The 21,374-nt window shown below is 47.4% G+C and overlaps 2 protein-coding genes across 3 annotated transcripts in view; one reads left to right on the top strand and one right to left on the bottom strand.

Moving 5' to 3' along the window:
• Positions 1-1,108: 1,108 nt before the first annotated feature.
• On the top strand, positions 1,109-7,704 carry CPA1 (carboxypeptidase A1). The gene is made up of 10 exons (XM_019750047.2): positions 1,109-1,263; positions 1,750-1,831; positions 2,257-2,490; positions 2,720-2,821; positions 3,232-3,333; positions 3,520-3,630; positions 4,310-4,400; positions 4,920-5,119; positions 5,637-5,721; positions 7,436-7,704. Exons 1-10 carry the CDS (start codon positions 1,175-1,177, stop codon positions 7,621-7,623), a joined length of 1,284 nt encoding a protein of 427 aa, XP_019605606.2. The 5' UTR covers positions 1,109-1,174; the 3' UTR covers positions 7,624-7,704.
• Positions 7,705-16,883: 9,179 nt separating this feature from the next.
• Positions 16,884-21,374, bottom strand: part of CEP41 (centrosomal protein 41) — a 35,388-nt gene continuing 30,897 nt past the window's right edge. For both annotated transcript variants that reach the window (XM_019751234.2, XM_074315603.1), the window contains exons 7-11: positions 20,250-20,401; positions 19,781-19,848; positions 18,595-18,709; positions 17,721-17,936; positions 16,884-17,049 (exon numbers count right to left, since the gene is read on the bottom strand). In XM_019751234.2, coding sequence (XP_019606793.2) covers positions 16,901-17,049; positions 17,721-17,936; positions 18,595-18,709; positions 19,781-19,848; positions 20,250-20,401 — 700 coding nt within the window. In that variant the 3' untranslated portion in view covers positions 16,884-16,900. The remainder of the gene's footprint in view (positions 17,050-17,720; positions 17,937-18,594; positions 18,710-19,780; positions 19,849-20,249; positions 20,402-21,374) is intronic.

The raw sequence follows: 21,374 nt of genomic DNA, 5'->3' as shown, positions 1-21,374 counted from the left end.
GGGGAATAGATTAAAAAGCTTGAGAAGACTGCAAAGCTCTAAGAGATGAGGAGAATATGAGGAACGGGTAAGAGGGTTCCTGGTTAAGGAAATTTATAGGAGAGACTTGTGGATGAATATGACAGGGTCACTCTGTCCTGCCATAGAAGGGTTAGCCAGTTAGAGGTTGGGGGAGGGAGGCAGATGGGACAGACAGAAACCAGAAAGGGCTGCCTCGGCTGTTGTCAGCGCCCAAGCCTGAGGCCCTGACACGGAGTAGGGGCCCCAGATTGTGCTAGGAGCCCTGGGGGGCCCCTAGGGATCAGGGTGTATTTGCGTTAGATGTCTCTTCAGTGAGGTCAGCATCCAGAGCCAGAGCAAATTCCCCTTGTGAGCTCCAGTTTCTCCTGTACGCTGTGCAGTCCCAGCAGGGTCTGGCCCTGTTCCCACCACCACACTGTCTACTCAGATGACGGCTGTTTACCGTTCCCATCGAGGGGAACCCTGATCCCAGCAATGGGGGTGGAGGGAAAGGCTGGCGAAAGGTGGGCTCTTGGCCCAGCTGCTGCTGCCCTGGCCGGACTCCCACAGGCTGCTGACACTGTAGGACAGGGGCTGGGAAGTGTCCTTGAAGGGGTTTTCCCCTAGATGGGGGTGTGCCACACACAGGGCAGGGGCAGTCCTGGACAAAGCCAGTGTGGCGAAGAGCCAGCACGTACAGAAGCTGGGTGGGCCCGAGGGTCCAGGCTTGCTCTGTCACAAGAACAAAAGAGCTGGCACCGAGGCATGTGGGAGAAGGGTATTTCTCACACAAGGCCCCAGCTGTTGTGGCCACTCCAGAGTCCTGGCTCTGTCTCCACTCTCGGGGCCAGCCGTGGGTGCCCGGGGTCGTAGGCTTCAGGGCTGTGGGCTGTGGTTGAGCTGGGTGCCCACTGGAAGACCTTATGATGCAGCTGACCTTCAGGCCCAAGCTGGCCCCTCATGGCCAAGGGGTTGAGGCCCAGCTTATCTCTCCAGCTGCCCTGCTCCCTGTCACTTTATCAGGGAGGGTGAGGTATCAGAGCTCAGCACTCCCACCCCCCCTTCCCCGTGGGACAGGGCCCAGGTGCAAGGGGAAGGACAACCCTTGGGCACAGCCCGGAGATCTCTGTCCTGGGAGAGTTTAAAAGGCCCCAGGACCTTCTCCCAGTCTCAGATGACCTTCCCAACTAGCTGCAGCATGAGGGGGCTACTGATTTTGAGTGTGCTGCTGGGGGCCGTCCTTGGCAAAGAGGACTTTGTGGGGTAAGGTGTAGAGGGGGGGTGCTCAGAGGGGAGATAGGGAGGGCTCAGCCTCCAGCCAGAGTCTGGAGGAGACGGACAGACAGTCCCATGGGGAGATGGCCAGAAAGGAGCAGACTAGCACAGCCTGGGAGGCAGGCTGACCAGGGACCAGGGCGGAGAAGGGGTCTAGTGTCTCAGGACAGCCTCTTGAGCCCTGGAGAAACTGAGCTCTGACGAGGAATTTCCAGGAGAGGAAACCGGAGGAGGCCTCGCTGGCTTTGGAGAGAGAAATAAAGTCTAAACTGGGAGTGGGGACCGCAGCAGCGTCCAGAACGATCTAAAGAGCCCAGACCATTTATTGCTAAGACCCCTTTGCCTCCCCCTACTCAGTCCAGAGCACGGAGGCCCAGCCTGGGGTTTCTAGACCACCTGCCACCCTCCTCCGTGGGGAGTGTGCATGGCCGGAAGGGGCTGCTCACACCCTCATCCTCCCCCCACTCTGCCCAGGCACCAGGTGCTCCGCATCTCTGCTGCTGATGAAGCCCAGGTCCAGAAGGTGACGGAACTGGAGTATCTGGAGCACCTGCAGGTCAGACGATCGGGGGAGCCTATCCTGCGGTCCCAGGGTACCTCTCAGGCCAGCTGGACCCACCCTAGCCCCCCAGCAACCCCTGGGTCTTGGGCTTTCTCTCCCCAGACACCCAGAAAGGAGTCATGGGACTGATGCCTGTTAGAAAGCAGTTCAACTCCCCAGGTCCTGAATCTTGGTGTCCTCGAGCTTCTGAGCAAAGTGGGGACCCCTGTTTCAATACGCGCTTTGCTGTCTCAAAGCACCCCTATTCTGCTTCCTGGGCCATTTCCTTGACCACAATGGACTTTGTCCAGTGCCCAGGGTTTCCCTTTGTCTCTGCCCCAACATCCATGCCGCACACCCAACTCGGGAGCCCACAGGCCCTGCCACCAGGCTGGCCCTTCCCGGTCTGCTGTGACAATGCCAGTTCTTGTCCCCCCCAGCTGGACTTCTGGAGGGGCCCTGCCCAGCCTGACTCCCCCATCGATGTCCGAGTGCCGTTCTCCAGCGTCCAGGCCGTTAAAGTCTTCCTGGAGGCCCATGGCATCGACTACACGATCATGATTGAGGATTTGCAGTCACTGCTGGACGAGGAGCAGGAGCAGATGTTCGCCTTCCAGGCTCGGGCCAGCTCCACCGACACCTTCAGCTATGCCACTTACCACCCCCTGGATGAGGTGAGGAAGCCCTGGGGCCATGTCCCACTGTCACCAAGCTCTTCATCGCGCTGGTGAAATGTAGCCAGAGCCAGGGCCGGCCTGGCTGTGTGTGACACCTGCTCTGTGTCTACGTGGCCGGGGTGGCCTGGCCCACGGCTCACAGCTGGCCAGCTAATGGAGCTGCTGAGGGAGGCATCCAGGTGCCCGGAAGCCATTACAATCGGCCTTCCCCACCCTCCCTTCTCAGATCTATGGCTTCATGGACATGCTAGTGGCTGAGCACCCACAGCTTGTCAGCAAGCTCAAGATTGGCAGCACCTACGAAGGCCGTCCTATCTACGTGCTGAAGGTAATGGGTGCCTGCGTGTGGGTACACTCGGGCATAGGTGCAAAAATGGGCACCTATGTCTGTGTGTAGGTGAGCTCACGGTCACAGGGAAGACACCGTTATACGAACTTCCCATGCCAGCGCGGGGAAAGGGATGAATGTCCAGGCATACCCGTACACACAATTTAAATGTTTAAGTGACCCAAATGTTTCCAATCCAGTGTCACATTATGGAAAGCATTCTGGGGTTGGGGTAATCCAGATAAATAAATCAGTTTGTTTATGACCTCCGACAGAGAACTGGTCACCCCACCTGAATGATGGCTCCACAAACAGAGCCTCCACCTGAGATACCCAGACAGCAGGCGGCCTCTGGCCCGGGGTATGTTCCCCTTCAATGATGACACCGTTTCCCTGTTCTTCTCATCCAGTTCAGCACTGGGGGAAATAACCGTCCTGCCATCTGGATCGACACAGGCATTCATTCCCGGGAGTGGGTCACCCAGGCCAGTGGGATCTGGTTTGCAAAGAAGGTAAGCATGGGGTGGTGGTGGTGGGGGGGCTCTGGCCCAATGGGTGTCCAAGACCCACAGAAGCCTCCCCTTCCCATTCAGAATTGTTGACTGCAGAGGGAGGCCGAGGGCAGGCGTCCATTGCTCTAGTATGGCAGATGCCCAGCCTGGCTCACTCTGCCCCTCTACCCTCTTACCCTCAACTAGATCACACAAGACTATGGCCAGGACCCCGCTCTCACCTCCATTCTTGACAACATGGACATCTTCCTGGAGATTGTCACCAACCCTGATGGCTTTGTCTTCACCCATACCAAGGTATATACCTTCTCCTGTTCTTGGGGAAAGCAGGGTGGGCCTCTGGCCTCTGAGCCCTACAAGCTACTCACCCCTAATCTCAACCTTCGGAAGTCAGGGGAAGGGCGAACAGGCCTGTCCCCCTAGACCAGGGTTCTCTACCTTGGCGTTCTTGACAGCGTGGGCAGATAATTCTTGGTGTGGGGGCTGCCCTGTGCATTCAGAGTGTTTCGCAGCCTCCTGACTCTCACTAGATGCCAATAGCAATCCCCCCACCACTGAGACCACCAGAAACATCTTCAGACATTGCCAAATGTCCAGGTGTGGGGGGACAAAATTGTCCCCAGTGGAGACCCACTGCCCCAGACCTTACGTCCTGGTTCTATTTGATTTTTATGGCAGGTACAGCCTGCTACCAATCAAATGGGGGAGGGGGTGCACCTTGTGCCTTCTTCACTTTCCACCAGCATCCATTGTCTCCTCCATTCTCCTCCAACCAAGACCTTCCCCTCTGACAACCAGTTGAAAATGGTTTGTGATTCCATGCTGTGTCCACACCCAAGCTGTGTCCACAGCCAAGCTCGGGCTGGGGTGCTTTGTGTTGATGGAGGCCTCTTGCAGCCCACACTGCTCCCTGTGGACTCTGAACCCCAGCCTAGCATGGCGACAGTGACAGACAAGTGTCTGATTCCTTCCTCAGAACCGCCTGTGGCGCAAGACTCGATCGATCACACCTGGCTCCTCCTGTATCGGCGTGGACCCCAACCGGAACTGGGATGCCGGCTTTGGGAGTAAGGCCCAGTGTGATCTGGGGATCAGGGATGGGACAACCCAGAATGACTTCTCACCCTCCTTTGTCCTGTTGCCCCTGCAGCGAGGGCAGCGGTTGGTGGGTGGTGGGGGTGGTGGGAATGTCACCCCCAGCGAGGAAGGTGGCACTCTGAGGCTTACTGGTCCCTTGTCTGTAACAAGAAAGTTCCTCCCCATGGAATTCAAGTCTGAAACCTACCGAGGGGTTTTCTAGCACAACCTCAGCTCCTTCCCTTTGTCACTTCACTGCAAGAACCAGTGTTGCTTGAGGAGCCCTTCTCACCTCCCTGGCTTGTTCATCACGTCTGCTCAAGCCTGGCTGGGGAGGGAGGTGGGACCCTCAGGTTACAGAAGGCCCCTGGTCTTTCTTTAATCTGGGGGTGGCGGTGAGCCCTCTTGCATCTCACCTCACCCCTATCTCCATGCAACGAACGGGAAGCTGTGGAAGCCACACCACTTGGCTGGAAGGAATACCAACTGCCCCCTTTCTTCTCCCACAGAGGCGGGAGCCAGCAACAACCCCTGCTCAGAGACTTACCATGGCAAGTTTGCCAATTCTGAAACGGAGGTCAAGTCCATCGTGGACTTTGTGAAGAGCCACGGGAACATCAAGGCCTTCATCTCCATCCACAGCTACTCCCAGCTCCTCCTGTATCCCTACGGCTACACAACAGACCCAGCCCCTGACCACAATGAGCTGGTGTGTGCTGACCCTGCTTGCCCGCCCCTCCCCAAGGCAGCTTTGGGCGGGCCTGGGGTTTCATCCATCAGACCTGCTTAAGGTGCCAGAGCCTGCACAGTGCCAAGCACCTCTTTCTCCCGGACACCTGAGGGCTTGGGATGTCTAGCCTTGGGGCAAGGCAGACTAACCTCCCTTTTTGTCTGGGAAACTGAGGCACAGAGTGGTGGAGTTACTTCCATCACATGACAGAGTGAGGGGCAGGGCTAGACTTTGAGCTTGTACCACAAGTTCACCCTGGGAGCTGCAGTTTGACTGAAGGGCAGGGAAGCACCAGCCAGACACCCTACAGAGTCGGAGGATTGTGGGGCTACTGAGCTACAGGGGTGATCCTGCAGGCCCTACCAGGCCCTGTGCTCTCTTCTGGGGACCCGATGCTACAGGGTGCATGCTCCCGGGTCACCCTGCCTGGTCCTGCTATGCTGGGGGCCCAGTATTGCTGGCCATGACAGCTGGTCTTGCTTGGTGTTTTCTCCAGGATGAGCTGGCCAAGTCTGCTGTGACCGCCCTGGCCTCTCTGTATGGCACCAAGTTCAAGTACGGCAGCATCATCAAAGCAATCTGTAAGTGGGTGCATGGTCTCTGCGGGTGCCCTCGGGAGGAAGCCCCGCTGGCTCTTCCTGCCCCAGGGAGCGTCCCTCCTGGAGGAAGTAGCCGAGGGTGCCCAAGTCTGGGAGCATGGGAGAGGAGAACGGCCCCCAGCCATGCCTACCACTGCTGGCTTGGGGGGCAGCAGTGGCTTTTCCTGATGTGAACTGGCCTTCTGTGATACCGTCACACCAATATGTTAGTTCCTCTGAGAACTCTTGTCCCTTTGTCTTGGGGTTAAGTCCAGCTTCAGGCATGGAGAGGGCGGAGAGTTCTGCTGGCATCTTGACCTCACCAAGAAACTCAACTTACAAAATCCTCCTCTTCCAATGTCCTTCCGTTAGGGAATATATTCTCTCTTTTCCCAGCTTACTTATACATACCGTGCCCCTGGAAGGCGCACTGCTACATGAAAATGGAATTAGGTCAACAAATGTTTATTGAGCACCTGTAGCCACCAGGCCTTGTTTTGTTTGCTTGGAAATCAAACAAGCGGAGACCAGAAAACTTACATTCTAGACAAGGAGACTGACACTACACTCGAAGGAGTAAATGATACAGTCTGTTAGGTGATAAATGCCAGGGGCAAAAGGAAAACTAGAACTGGGTGAGGGGACTCAGGAATACTGGGGGTGGAGCAGGCCGGGGTTTGAAGGGGAGGCCTCATTGAGAGTGAAATTTGGGCAAGTGTTAAAGGAAATGAGCGAGGGAGCCAAGAGGCTATCTATCTGGGGGAGAGCTTCCAGACAGAGGAGCTAGAACAGAGGTCCTACCGTGTGGTCTGGCCTGGAGTAGGAATAGTGAGAATAGCATGGAGACCCTTATGGTTGCAGCCGAATAACCGCACAGGATTGTAGCGACAGGTGGGGTGCGGGCAGGTCCCGTGGGGCCCTGAGGGATCCACCAAGTTTATCAGCTGACAGAAGGCAGGAGCGCTGAAGAAGCAGGGGGCAGGGACAGAGCTAGGAGGATGGCACACACTTCTCACATACTTCCTGCCTGGAGTGCCCAGGTTTTGGTGGGTGAGTGGGTCACAATTCTCCTTAGGGCTGGCCTTGATTTTGAACTCCAGGCCCTCTTTGGAAACTCTTTTAACCCTTAGTCAAAAGGATTTTGCTTCATTCAATGTTGTTAAGTTAAATTCTGACATGCTACCTTCTGTTCCTTCCAAATTTCTTTAAATGTGACTATAGAGCAGGAGGTTACTGCCTGCTCAATTTGAAAGCAGCTTCATAATTGGTAACTGCAAATCTGGGCGAAGTTTCCTCTGAAAAGACAGACAAGGGGCTTTTGCTTTGACTGGCCCTTTGCACTCTCCCCTGGAGACCACAGCCCTGGGGGACAAATCCTGGTTATCCAAGCCGGTAACTCTGGTATATTTGGAGTTTTGAACAAAGTGGTTACTAGAGGATGGAGGCAGCTTTCAGTGGGGCTTTTGCAATCGTAGGAACTCGCCTGCATCCCTCAGTGAGAGAACCATTGCTGGTCTGCCTCTCTTGGCCCCTTGGGCTGAGACCCTTCGGGGGAGGTCTTGGGAGGAAGTCAGGCTGCTTGGTCAACAGCAAACACTGCGTAGACGCTGACTCCTATGAACAGTGCAGAGGCTCTGGGCTCTGGACCATCAGCCCGGCCCACGGAAATGTTTCAAAATGATGGACCTTTGCGTTCCCGTTTCTGCTTCTGCCCCAGACCGAGCCAGTGGAGGCACCATTGACTGGACCTACAACCAGGGCATCAAGTACTCCTACACCTTCGAGCTCCGGGACACCGGGCGCTATGGCTTCCTGCTGCCAGCTTCCCAGATCATCCCCACGGCCCAGGAGACATGGCTGGCGCTGAAGACCATCATGGAGCACACCATGAACCACCCCTACTGAACCGGCCCTTCGCCTCTCTCCTCTTTCTCCTCTCTAGCCCCACCCAAGCAACCAAATAAAGTTTGAGTGTATGGAACAGAATCTTGGGACGTGCGTGTGGGAACGCATGTGGTGTGTCTGTCTTTTCAGGCTGGGACAGGAGTGATTTAGTTCCTGCAGGCCTCCCTGGAAATGTGTGGGTGGTTGGACTAGATGACCCCTAAATCCCTCTGCATTCCAAGGTCCTGTGAAGTCGCATCCAAGTGGTGTCTGTTTTAATTAGACCACCCTGAGCTCAGCTCGTCAGTGGGGTGATTTGTTCATACCTTAGCAGCAAGCAGCAGCCACAGCTGCTAACCAAATGCCTGGCACCCCGCGGTGGTGAGGAATTCAGCTTGTACAATAGTCTATGCTGGTTGGGCCCATTCATCTACAACAGCAATAACTTTGAGTATGAAATAGAATAATCGTGGTGGCCACCGCTGTCCCAAACAGATGTTGCGGCCAGGCAAAGCCAATTTCTATAAAGCAAGTATGGTCTCCCACTCCTGAATTAAATTGGAAGAGAGCAATTAGGTTAAAGGGAATCATTTGTTGAAGACAAAGAACAAACATCAATCCTGGGACATTTTATTAATTGTAGTTTATCACGAAGTCTTTGTCTTTAGGGATGGAAGTGGTTTACTTAACATTTGCACATTCTTTCAAGCGTTTTTTCCGGACGGTGTCTCTGTTCCCTCTCCTATTCCACCCACCACCACTCCTTATCATTTGCAGAATTTCCCAAACATGAGGCTCTCCTCTTATGACCCTCCAAAGAGCCTAGAGTTTGCCTTCTTCCCTCCTGGCTCGGCGATTCTGGTGGCTGTGCTATCACCCTTCGTGGCTAGCGTCACAATACAGAGGGCATCTCAACTGTTCTCAAAGCAAGAATCTACCTTCTGTTTCTTCCAAATCTCTTAATGTGACTGTAGAGCATGGAATTACCTGCATATCCCAACTGAAGCCGATGCTTTGAAGTGGTCATAATTTCTACCCATCTAAGATGGACTTCCACAGAAGTCACTGGGAAGGGGGTGGGGTAGATTGCAGCCCCCTAAACAGAGGTTGTGGGAGTAAGGATGGCAGCCTCTCCCTGTGGTAGCCAGGTGGCGTGTCACAATGCATCCAGCTCCACTGACTTAAAAGTCTTGTCTTTTCCACATAGAATGGCCTGAAGATCAAATGCCCTTTTTTTTTTTTTAAAGGGACCATTGGGGAATTTTCATCTTGAAGTTTAAAACAATTGCTTTTGTTACCAAACATTTTAAAAAATGAAAAGAACGAAGCTGCCTACACATGTATATACATAAACTTAGTTTATGAGGCAAGATAAACTAGTGTTTTAGTCTTTATAGATTTTAAAACACTTCCTTCAAGTTATCTTTTGGGAAACGTTTTCCTCCTATCTAGGAAGATAAGCTCAATTTGGGCAAGTGAAAAACTGATCTTTTTTGTTTAATAAAGACCGGTAAGTGAAAAAATACTACATTAGCAAGACAATATATCATTTCACAAAATTGGATTACTTAGGCTTCAAGGGGTTGAACTCCTTAATTTAAAATAAACTCTGCTCCAAGAGTGGGGACCACTTTGTTTGGCATTCAATCTCCAAAACCATCAATAGTACCAGACATGGAGATGCCCACTAAATATTTGTTGAATGTTCTCCACTTTTACTAACGAACGCATAAATTTTGTAATTTGTATATTCTAGGCTTGCAAGTTACTTTGAATTCCCTGAGTTGTAGTTTAGAAAGTAAGGCTCTGAGCCAGTAAAAGTCTTAAGAAAGGAGAAGGAATGAAGCACCAGAATGAAAATTCCATGAGGGCAGGAACTGCATTGTTCTGTTCAACACTTGATCCGTACTGGCCGGCCAGATACATGGCAGGCAGTTGGCACTTTATAAATGCTTGTTACATGGAGACAAGAAAGTCATTAATAATGTTGTTTTTTTTTTTTTTTTTTGTATTTTCAAAGTGCTTTACATTTTGTTGGCAGATACATAGTGTTACAAACCTATGGGTAAAGAATTTTTATGTTATACATACAAACAAAAAAACTAAAAGAGAAGCAATAATTTTAGAAAATATTGCAGCATATGTGAAAAGGTATTAATAACCTTGAGGGGAAAAGATCTCTTATAAGTAAATGGGGTTAAAAAAAAAAAAAAAAAAGGACTAACATTTCAAAAGAAAAACAGGAAATTCCCAAAAGAAGAACACACAAAAAGCCAATAAATGTATGAAAGATACTGATTCTCTGAGTGATCTTTTCACACTAAAGAAAAACAAATATATCGTTTTTTTCTCCCATCAGATTGACAAAGAATAAAAAGACCGTTATCAAGGGTACAAAGAAGTCAGACCTGTCATATCCTACTGGTGGGAGGATAAATTTACGCCACCTTCCCTGAGGGCTTTTTGGCAATATAAATGAAAATTTGCAATGTATTGCTTCTTTGACCCAGAAAGTCCACTCGTAAGAATGTATTTTGTAAAAATATTTAGACAAATTCAAACGTATGTATGTACGTGGTTGTAACTATAAAAATTTAAATAAAAAGCAGAAGAACCTAAATATACACCAGTATTGACACTGATCTGACACGTTTACACAGCAGAGGGTCATGAAGCCACTTGGTTTGCGCTGACATGGAAAAATGGGCACAACAGACGAAGTGAAAAACGCTGGCCCCTATGATGGAAATGTTCTAAAACAGGATTGTGGTGACGGTTGCACAACACTGCAAATTTACTGAAAATCACTGAATTGTATGTTTAGAATGGGTGAATTTTATGGCATGTGATTTATGCTTCCATACAGTTAAAAAAAAAGCTGGTTACAAAATAGTATGAGTATGAATATCAATTTTGTTTGAAACATACAGACACACGCACTACACACTATGCCTGGAAGGATCTAGTCCCCAATAATTGTGGTTACTCTGGGTGGTTTTCCTCTTTATACTTTTCTGAATTTCTTGCAGTGAGCTTTTCTAATTGGGGGTCGGGTGGGGTGGGGTGGGGAAGCTCTTTCAAACACCCCAGATAACCCGTGGGTAAAGTTATGGAGTATCAGCTTATTATCAACATCAAGCATCTAAATGGCCATCTTAATTTGTGCCCAGATTCTTTTTTATAATTTGTCTCAACTCATGTCTTTTGTTCTGGCATCATATTTTACCTTCTTGCCCAGAACAATGCACTTGTCTTATCTTTGGAAAAATTTACACTCCAGATAGAGCTGGAAGCAGCAGTGTCTCTACCAAGGGAAAGGGTTACTCGTGTCCCCCAGCTGGGGACCATTCCCCAAGGACTCTGCTATAGCTCCGATGAAAATTCCCAAGAGCCTTTCTGCTCACATTCAGTTCCCATAGCAATCTGGGGATTGATTATGCTAATTGTGATGCCTATTCTCCAGGGCTTTCAAAACTCCTTATTTTTAAATGGACTCATTTTACCTTTTCCTTAGACCATTATATATGGCTCTCAATGTGGCCTGTGGGCCATTGGTGGTCCACAAGAATCCTTTGGGTGGTCTCTTGAATTAACACTGAGATATGCACATCTAGCTTTCTGGCTTTGGCTTGAAGTTAAAACTGAACTGTCATTGAATACAATCCAGATATGACCTCAGTGGTCCCTCATCTGGTGCAGGGCTGGCTATTCATCATCTCAGCAATTGTTTTGCAAGGGCGAGGTGGGAGTAGGTGGATTTGGAGATGCAGATGGACTCACGTTCTGAGGACTCTAAGGACAGAAACGTCACTCTGTGAACATACTGAGACCCAGAGGCTACTTTCAGGAAATTGATATGACCAACCGTAACATTCAAATTGGCCAGATGAAGGAAGAGCTCTGAGAAAAAAAGCACAGAGCCCCCGTCAACTCTGAAAAACTGTCAAAGGGTAATGAATTCTCCCCAAAGCTTTCACGATCTGCATTCATTTGGCAACTCAAACTGTGAACATCATCTAACAACCCCAGAGACCGAGACTGCCAAATGTTGCTTGCCAAACTAAAAGAAGCAAACGAAAAGTCTCTTGCTTAGCCATAGTAGTAGTGTTCGGTGACATTCTAGATTGCAGTGGAACAGGAGCTCTGCTAACACCAACTGAGGCACAGAGGGTGGCTGCAGCTTCCTCCCGTGAAACCCAGGCCTGTGACTGTGAGCCAATTCATGGAATTTCTGTCTCAGCCTAAATCAGAAACGTCACCACAAAGGAGAGAAGAGACCAGACGCCAAGTCATATCAATATGGTTTATTGAATGGATAGTTCAACCTCTCAGGGAAACAGCTTACTTTGTTCCCACAGTCTAATGGAGAGTTTGTAACTCTCATTCCTTAAGTGATACCTCAGTAGGTATGACTAAGAAACAAACCGTAGAAACCTTGGAACACCTGTCTTCAAGGTAGGCCCCCAGACAGAGACTGTGGAAATGTGGAAATACGTAGTGTCAGGGGCAGACATTTCAGTCCCTCAATTTCCAACACCTTTCGTGCAGGCAGAGGAGGAAAGCTCTCAGTGGAATTTCAGGTGACGAGGAGGGAAGCCAACAGCCAAGGGAAAGTTACATTTTCGTTGGTACATTGGCGGCATGCCGAGGGAGAGCATGGCTGTACCTATGCAGGGTGGGAAGCATGCAGCCGAGTGGCTGAATGAACTTGCTCAGGAGCTATAGTTCTCAAGCTGGATCTTGGCGTCTCCACCTTCTAGCTCGGTGACTCAGGGCAAGTTGGTTAATCTCCACTGGACCCTCAGCCTCCTCACCTGAGAATGGGGAGCCTACCTCGCAGGACTGTTGTTTGAGAATTAAATGAGTCTAAACATAAAACAAACAATCTAGGAACCTTGCCTAACAGTCAGCTCTCCATAAATGTCTATTATCTGGAAATCGTCAAGATTTGAAACGAGAGACAGAAAATACCCCACTCTCAGATGGGGATGGTGATGAATTACACTGATGAATTCTGAAGGTCACTTTCAGCCTGAAGGGACCATGAAAACAGGCCTGGTTGAATGACGAGGCCCCTAACAGCTCTCTGGGAGCTTCCTGCAGGGGCAATCTAAAAACCTCCGGTTGTGAATGCCTCTCCTGCAAAAACAGGATGTAGCACAAGGGGAGAAAAGATGCAGAGCTTTCCAAATCTCCAGGATGGCAGCCCGGTGTTGAGGGGCCACCGCAACGGCATTACGTCCCAGACTTCAGTCTTGCCAGGATTAATTCACTGAGTCACACACCCTTATTAAGGGCCATGGTTATGTCGTTGATTTTCACCCTCTAGGAGCTTATATATAGTCAAAATAATTTCAAATAATTTACAAACTGTAGTCCGTCAATGACTTCTGTTTGTCCCGCATTTTATCCTGGGCCTTCAGGATGTTACACCAGCCACGAGAATCTGCTTCTGCCTTCAGAACAAAGGCGTCAGCATCGGAGAGTGAGAGATCACAAGGGGATCGCGGGGTGACAAACACAGTTTTGCAAACACACATAAAATCATGCACCGAAACCCGTTCTGTCAGAATGCAACGCGGACACATTTCTACCGTTAACGTATTTTATGCTACACTTGACCTGTGAACCAATTTAAGGATACCACAATAGACAGCTTCAATAATTACTACAATTCTGGGCAAGTACTACTATTCAAATGTATACTGAACGCTTTGGAAGCACAGCGTCTTATTTAGTGTTTTTACAGGGAAATGTTATTTGTTAATCAAAAAATTAATTGAACTGCATATAAGCATGTCACCATGCTCACATAATTACACTGATGAATTAGAATCCATGTTTCTTAAAAAAAAGAAAAGTATTATGGGAGTTACATCTTTGAAAGAATTGTGAAGAAAATAAACGTACATTAAAGACACAGAACATTTTGGAACTGGAGAAAGTGGGTTCTTGATTATCTTCAGAGTAAAGCAAGAAGGCAGTTGTGGATTTAAATCCAGGTGGACAGACATTAACTATCCCCCTTTAAAAAGTCAGATAACATAAAAAATATATATAATAACCAATATATAACATCACAGAAACCAAAACCAACACAAGAAAAATTACCTACATATTTATTCCTAGTCTAGGACTTATTTCACTTATATTCCACAAGGGAGTTAGAGAAAAGAAGGTTTTTGTTTTGTTCTGTGTTCTTGGTGAGCCGCCGAAAACCTTAAGAAGGTTTGTATAATCTCCATAGCACCACAGGAAAAATCTCTCAGTAACTAATGAACATTATTTGTTCTCTTCTAATTCTGTTTTACACCAAGTCCTATGATTGTGCTGGTTCTGGTTTTCCAGTCAAGGTAAAAAACAAAATGACTTTTAGGCCATTTGAATCATTCTTTACCTTTCAGTAGATTAAAGCGGACATTATTACAGCTCAAGATGTTCTTTTTATTTTCAAACATGTAATGTAGCTTTTCCCTCCCTCGCTACTTCTTGTTTCCTTGCCTCTCCCTTGCCTTCCCTCCTTTTTTTCTTAAATACCTACCTCTTTAAAGCACTGACTGTATTATTTAGAGTTTGGCCATCACCACGGCTCAGATGGAGCTGAAGCTGTCCATCGATAAATCACCTTCCATCTGAGGGGTTACAAGGCAAGGACAGCTCATCACCCCCTGAAACATTGTCAGGGAAGTCCTGCTGCCATGTGTTTAAAATGGCAATTAGTCCCTGCCTCAGCATGAAGAGAAACCCAGACCTCTGACTAGAGAGCGGAGGTCCCTGGCCCTAACTGAAATGATTTCCTGATTTATTTATATAAAGAATATATGCCTTCCTGGGAGATGCAGCAAAAAGAGGTACTCTTTCAAATCATCCCTGTCTCACGTGGCTCCCCCAAATCATCTCAACAGAGAGGAAGAGAGGAGTTGGCAGATCTCAGCATTATTATTAATAGCAAACAACAACTATGGACTTTAATCTCTACTCTTCACAATTGCACAAAGTATCACCGGTCACTTAAATAATACACGTCAGTTAACCCAATGAAGAAACGAGTAAAGGAGAACACTCAAAGCAGTGCCTTGAGCATATAAAAACTATCTGCGAGTGACATTTAACACCCAGAGTGCAGAATTGGAGCAGGTCTTTGAGGAGTAGTTGTTTAAAAGCCTTACCAAGAGGACAAAGCACTCTGGGGAAACCACATAAACATACTCATCCTGCCAGATCGCTCGGCTAAACACGCAGCAATGCTAACAGGTCTGGCTAACCTGACTTTGCACATATCCACAGTAGTTTCTGACACTCGGGTGTTGTTTCGTGGTGAGGGTGCAGAACAGGAAGAAAGGGGGCCCACCACGTACTCTCCAAATAGAACGAGTGGGGAAATCTAAACTCCTGACTAGCCAACTTTAAAATGGCATAACCAGAACTTTGTTACAGAGAAAACATTTTTTTTTCCCCCTTAAAAATGTATATGTGTCAGAAATGGCTGAAAATCTTGTCCATGCTAGGGGAAAGTTGAGTGTGGAAAAATTTGCATTTGAAAAAATCTATGCTGTAAAGAAAATAAAAAGCCAGGGCGTTTTGGCATTAGCAAAAGGCTGAACTAAGTTCTCAGGCAATAAATTTATGGGGAAACATGACAGGCTCCTCATTACAGCTATGTGTACGTTGGCTGAATTTTATACAAGATTCTTGAATCTTGTGGAAAATTGGGCACGGCTTGACATCTGAACAATGTCGCTGGTTTGTTTGACTTCTAAAGCATCGGAAAATGTTGTACTTTGGAAATCAAGTAGAGAGGAATAAACACTAAAACAGAACTGGGCTGAATCTGAAAGTTCTTTTTCCATATGCCTCCACGAGATATTTACTACCATTATTTCTCTTACAAACACAGCCCGCCCCCCCCCCCCCCCATGCTGGAAATACTGTGGTACTTTTTTGTTTTGTTTTGTTTTTTGATGGTGAGGAAATAGTACCATTAAGGCAAATCTTACCCAGCAGCAGTAACCACCTAAGGATAGGCAATTTTCAGTTGGCTTTTCAGAAGCTGGTTGCCATGACAAAGAGCAAATTTATTCCTCAGTCCCTTATCACAGCTACAGATCACAGACCATAAAAATGAACACGGCTCTTTTCCTTTTCCTGAGGATTTCAGAGTTCCTCATCCTTACCTGAGGTCTTTTGTTCCCCCAATTAAATGGAATGGATGTCAGTCATCTAGCAATTCAATTAATGCTGATTCAAAATTCTGGCCCAAACCAGAATCTATAATCACAACCTCCTAATCACAGCTCAGTCATGAGAATGAAAAGTAAGCAGGAAATTGCATTAATTACTCAATTAGACTAATACTGTATTTTGAGCAAGGGCTTAAGGGGCTGTCAGCTCTGACAAAGGACCATAGAGGCGTCCTCACCTGTGTGCCCGCTGTGGCCCACCCGAAGCTGATCATTTTTACCCATCTCCGATGGACAGGCCCGAGCTGGGTAATGGAAATTCATAACTGACCCACCACCTGCAAATGAGGGACAGCTTGGAGGGGCTTCAGTGGCTCTTGACACAGCTCTGTACAATGGACGGGGCTTTCCTGGGAGGGGCCCGAACCCTGTGTGAAGGTGAGCTGAGCACACTTCATGGCCTGAGCTGGCTCCAGGAAAGCGGCTACTAAGGAGGAATGTTCGGGAAGTGTGAGAGCTGTTCTACTGAATCTTAAAACTGAGCGATGCTCCCAACTCACGGCCGAGCCTGCAGTGTGTGCTGGGAAGAACGCCATGGCCGGTGGGCCCACACCTGATGGGGGGGCACCTGGGAAGGCCGAAAGCTAAGAATCCCCTGCGCCCCCAGGGCCAGCTCCTCAGGCCGCAAAGCCTACCTGGAGAACCTTCGTGAAACCAAGAACAGTGAGTGAGAAGGAACTGGTTGGGAAACGCATACCGGATGGGACGGAAGCCCTGACAAAACAATGCAGGATACAGACCGAAACAAGCTGGACCTGATTTAAAAACATTAAAGCCTAAAAAAAAATTAGACTCTTTTTTTCCTACTCCGTTTCAGAGACTGAAGTATTCTGTAAACCATAGGGAGGACACTAGAGCCTGTCATGCCTCTGGCTTTTGTAAAACTCCTTCCCGAGTTGGAGGTGGGAGAGGAGCAGGAGACAGGAAGAGGGAGAAGGGCCTATCACACAGGTCGTGGTCTTTCCTCTGCAGCAGTTTCTGGAAATGACCAACTGGGGAACTGTGCAGGGGTTCCGGAAGGAGACAAAACATGTACTCAACTAAGACAGACAAAGTCTTTACTTCCAGGGTTTGCCTTGCAGGTGGCCACTGACGAGCGAGCGGGGGCTCGGGTGGCCAGCAGGGCCCCCGGTGGGCAGGCTCTGACCGCTGCGGCTGCCTGAAACCTTGGAGTCTCTCCCGGAGGCATTAGCTTGGCTCAGCCGGCCTGAAAGGAGCAAGAAAGCAGGGAGCTGAGCTGCAAGAATGATTCCAGGGACAATCTGCCAAGTACACTTTTAAGCTAATGAAGTCTTAGGCTACAACCACTTTTGAGCTAATGAAGTCCTATTCAGCATTTACTTAAGGCGAAAACCTACTCTTTATCCCTGAGATTAACTTGAAGGTGGGGAAGGGGGCAGGAATGAAAGGAAACCCAGACAGCTTTTCTTCCTTCCTTCCTCTCCATGATCCCTAATCAACCTAGCCTTCTTGGTAGAGAAGGAGACAGGAGCCATTAGAGGACAGACAGACAAGAGGAAGTAGAGTGCAACGGAAAGGTCAGAAGAGGTTTAAGTGTACCTAGCAGCAACAGGAGGAAACGAAAACTATCCAAGAAGGGATCTAACGCCTTAGCTTACCTAACCTCTCGTCTCTGCCTCAGATACATGCTTTATTTGACTGATACATTTTCTTCTATGTCTGTGCACAATACCTAATTCTCGCCACAACCTGGGATCACCTCCACTTGCCCCCCACACCCTGTACCACCCTGTACCAAATATTTTAAGACTGAATATATTACAAGAGGTCAAGTTTTTCATATGATGAGGTGATGTTCAAAGCTGCAGATCTCAAACTCTACAGGAAACATTATCTCTAAAGCTTAAAATATCTTACTGGGATCGTCTGCAGGACCTTGATCCTCTTCCAGGTAATATTCTATCTTTTTTAGGTCTTCTGGGGTAAATCGCCACTTATTCTCGGCCAGTGGGAGTGGCACTTTGGGGCTGGATCGTTTCCGGGCAGAACCAGGAGGAACGGCTTGCTGGCAAGACGCTGGCAGGGAACCCGTAATCAGTCCTTCTGGGAATTTCTGAGCTAAGACCTTTAGACCTAGGTGTGGAAGACCATCAGAAAAAGCAGCATTAACATGGGCAGGCCAAGGCAAACTCTGACAAGGAGCCCGCATGTCTCCTCTTCTTTGGTCTCCAAGTTGAGGCCAACACAAGGACGGACGTGAAATCTTTCTGACTTAACTGCTTCCCCATGAAGTAAAATACACCCGACTAATGTCAGCTGTTACGTGGGATTCTGAGAATTCCACCAGAAATCCTTTCGCTCAAGTCTTCAGTATTGAGGCTTTCTTACAGTGCCCTGAAGCAACGTCAGTATTTCAGGAATTTAAAACATGTGCTGATAAAGCTAACGGAAGCTTCCCAGAACCCCAGCCTCCCCCTTTCAGCCAGCACGGCTTTCTCTCTTTCCAGAATACAGGCACAGCTCGTTTAACTGCGCTTCACTTGGCTGCACCTTACAGATGTTATCTTTACAAACTGAAGGCAAGACCCTCCCCCAGCAAAGAGCTTATGACTTGCTTGATTGTGATACTGGCTTTATTGCAGTGGTCTGGAACCCAACCAGCAGTATCTCCGAGGTTATGTCTGTACTAAATTATGACCACTCAGAGGAAAAAGGTGATGAGGGAGGGTTGAAGGATTGTGAATCCAGGTATCTGTCTTTTCGTTCCTAAGGGGAATACAGCCCCGCTCACCTCCGGAAAGCATGAAGAGGTTTTCAAACCCCCGCTCACACATGGTGGTGGCCGCCTGGCTGGCCAGCCTCTCATCGTCGTCATAGAGAATGATGATCTTGCCATGGGCATTTTTCTAAGAGGCAGATGAGTTAAGGTTCGACCACACTGAGTTAATGCTCTTAGACTATAAGAAACCCCCAAGGAACAAAGAGCTGTCAGAGTTCTGAATTCAGGGGGACATCAGACAACCTTGCTCTTTCCCCATCACACCAGCAGTTACTGGATTTCTTCCTGTCATGGAAACCACACAAGCTGGTGTTCTTTTCTAAATTAATATTATGATGGTCCAAGACAGCACGCATTATACACTATGCACTCTTTAACTCTGTTATCCTTACAACCCTGGAAAGTAAGTATTACAAGCTCCATTGTACAGGCAAGGAAATAGAAAAACTTTAATGTCCACTTAAAGTTAGCCTCATTTGTAATATTACTGCAGCCTTATTTGTAATATTGAAAAAAAAAGGGAATCAACTAAAAGTACAATAGAGAAGTTTAGTAAATTATAGTAAATCTGAAGATATTATACTGCATCAAAAGAAGAGTTTGAAAAGAGCTTGTGTTAATGTGAGGAAATACTTAATACATTGTAATATGAAGCAGGGAAAAACAAGATAGTAAATTATATATACAGTATAATTTCTACTTTGTTAAAAAAATACATAGAAGACAATCTGGAATAAAATATACAAAAACATAGTAAGAGTCATTCAAATGAGTGATTATTGGAGATTTCTTACATATTTCAGTATTTAAATTATTTTCTCCTTGTATGATTTTTTGAGCAAGAAAATTAAAATTTTAAGAAGAAATAAGTTAAAATAGAAGAAAACTTACTTTTTAAGTTTTACTTGGGAAATCTTTCTGGGGGGAAAAAAAGTCTTAGTACTGACTCTTACTGGAACATAACCTTTCACCTGATGTTTTTGAGCCCAGTTGCAACATAGTCGGGAAGCTTCTGCTATAATAGTCAGGATACTCAGCAACAGTTAAGAATTCAAATTCCATGACATGCTAAGTAAGCTGATTATTATCAAAAGTCCTTCTCAGAGTTTCCTTACTAGGAGCACTTACACATTCATGGTAAGACTGATTCTTAAAATCCTCATTATGACCCAACTCCTTAAAATGCAACAAAGGATACATATTCAAGAATATCATTTGAATAAGGGTTCATTGTTCTAGACAGAGTCGCAATTGGGTAACTGTAAGCTGCAAAGAGAAGAAACACGTAGGTAGTTTGTAGTTCTCGTAGTAGGACTTGGCCCCAATTCCCAGCTGGTGAAAAATCTAAGAATTAAAAGAAATGTATTTTCAAAATCAACAAGCCATAAACCTAAATACTTTCGTGAAAGAGAAAACAGGACACTATGAACTGAATATGAAGCTTCACTTGACTGTCTGACATTTAGCACTGGGCACCAGGGCCACGTGAGAAGCTCCCCAGCCTCTCGCAGAGCATTATGGTAAAGCCAACTCACAGGTTCCCATAATGGGTTCAGCTCACATGGTTTCCTTAGTTGTTGACCATAGGACATGGTTCAGTCCTGCTGGGACTCAAGAATGGACTCTGTTTTGGCGAGTGAGACACTATAAAGCCTTCTCTCTCTTACCTCCAACAATGTGGCACTGCTGGTAAGAATCTCTATCTCGCACATCTAGTAGCAGGAAGGGGCAGTCGGGATAAGGTTTGTCTTTGGTGTTGGGCTCTGCTTTCTTCACTAGCCCTTTGTCTAGATCCAGTTCCCCAACACCACTGATGACGCTGCAAGTGAAAAAGTAGGTCAGCAGAAACTAGTCAGGGGTTGGTGGCTTAAAGGTCAAACGCGTTTCTTCAGAATAGCGAAAGAGAGCTCAGTGGCTTTTCAAAAGACACTTCAAAGAAAATGGGAAATGGATATAGTGTCTCAGTTCGGCCTCAGAATGTAAGATCCTCTGGATTCCTATTCTATCTCACTGGACCCCAAGGAGGGGATGCACAGGTCCACACTTACTTTCAGAGAATGCATATGGCGTCATTTGTATGGCTGAGAGGGCACAGACCATAGGGTGCATGCAGCCTCCAGCAGCAAGAGCCACAATCAGAGAGAGAAATGGGCGAACAGTTCATCCAATGCAATTTTGAGGGATGTAAGAAAGCGGAGCAAAACGGGAAAGAATAAGGTTGCTAGCACAGGAAAAATGAAGTGCTTCTGTGTGTATTATATGTAATATAAAGTAACAACAATGTTATAATGTATTTCATACAGTAACCTATCCAATATGGATTTTGAACCTTAATGTTTTCAGCAGTTACCTGAACTTACTTCGATTTTATAGGTTACAATAATGTTGAGGTAGAAGAGGCGTTTAGAGTTGGTGGCACTCATATAACGAGACAGAGGAAAAGCTAGGATTCAAATGAGGGACTTCATCACTGACAGTTCCATTTCTAGGGTCATAAAATGACTGCAACTTGTTGCCATGTTAACACTACAGGCAAAATGTGGTGAAAACATGAATCGAAAGAATAAAGAAGATTATATGTTATGAACAAAATGGCAGTTAGTGACATATCGCTAGAATAAGAAGATGATGACTTTCCGAGGCAAATATGAAGACGTATGTGCCAAACCAGCGATTGGCACTTAGCACAGTTCCTCTCCCATCCCAGCAAATCAAACTCTGCATTTAAGTCTGAGAAACACTAGAACTATATGGCACCTTGGGCTCCTGTTGGTGAGCCAAAGAAGAAGAAA

This window comes from Rhinolophus sinicus, linkage group LG11, assembly GCF_036562045.2.
Source record: "Rhinolophus sinicus isolate RSC01 linkage group LG11, ASM3656204v1, whole genome shotgun sequence".
NCBI lineage: Eukaryota > Metazoa > Chordata > Mammalia > Chiroptera > Rhinolophidae > Rhinolophus > Rhinolophus sinicus.
This window is presented reverse-complemented; position numbering and strand designations above follow the sequence as displayed.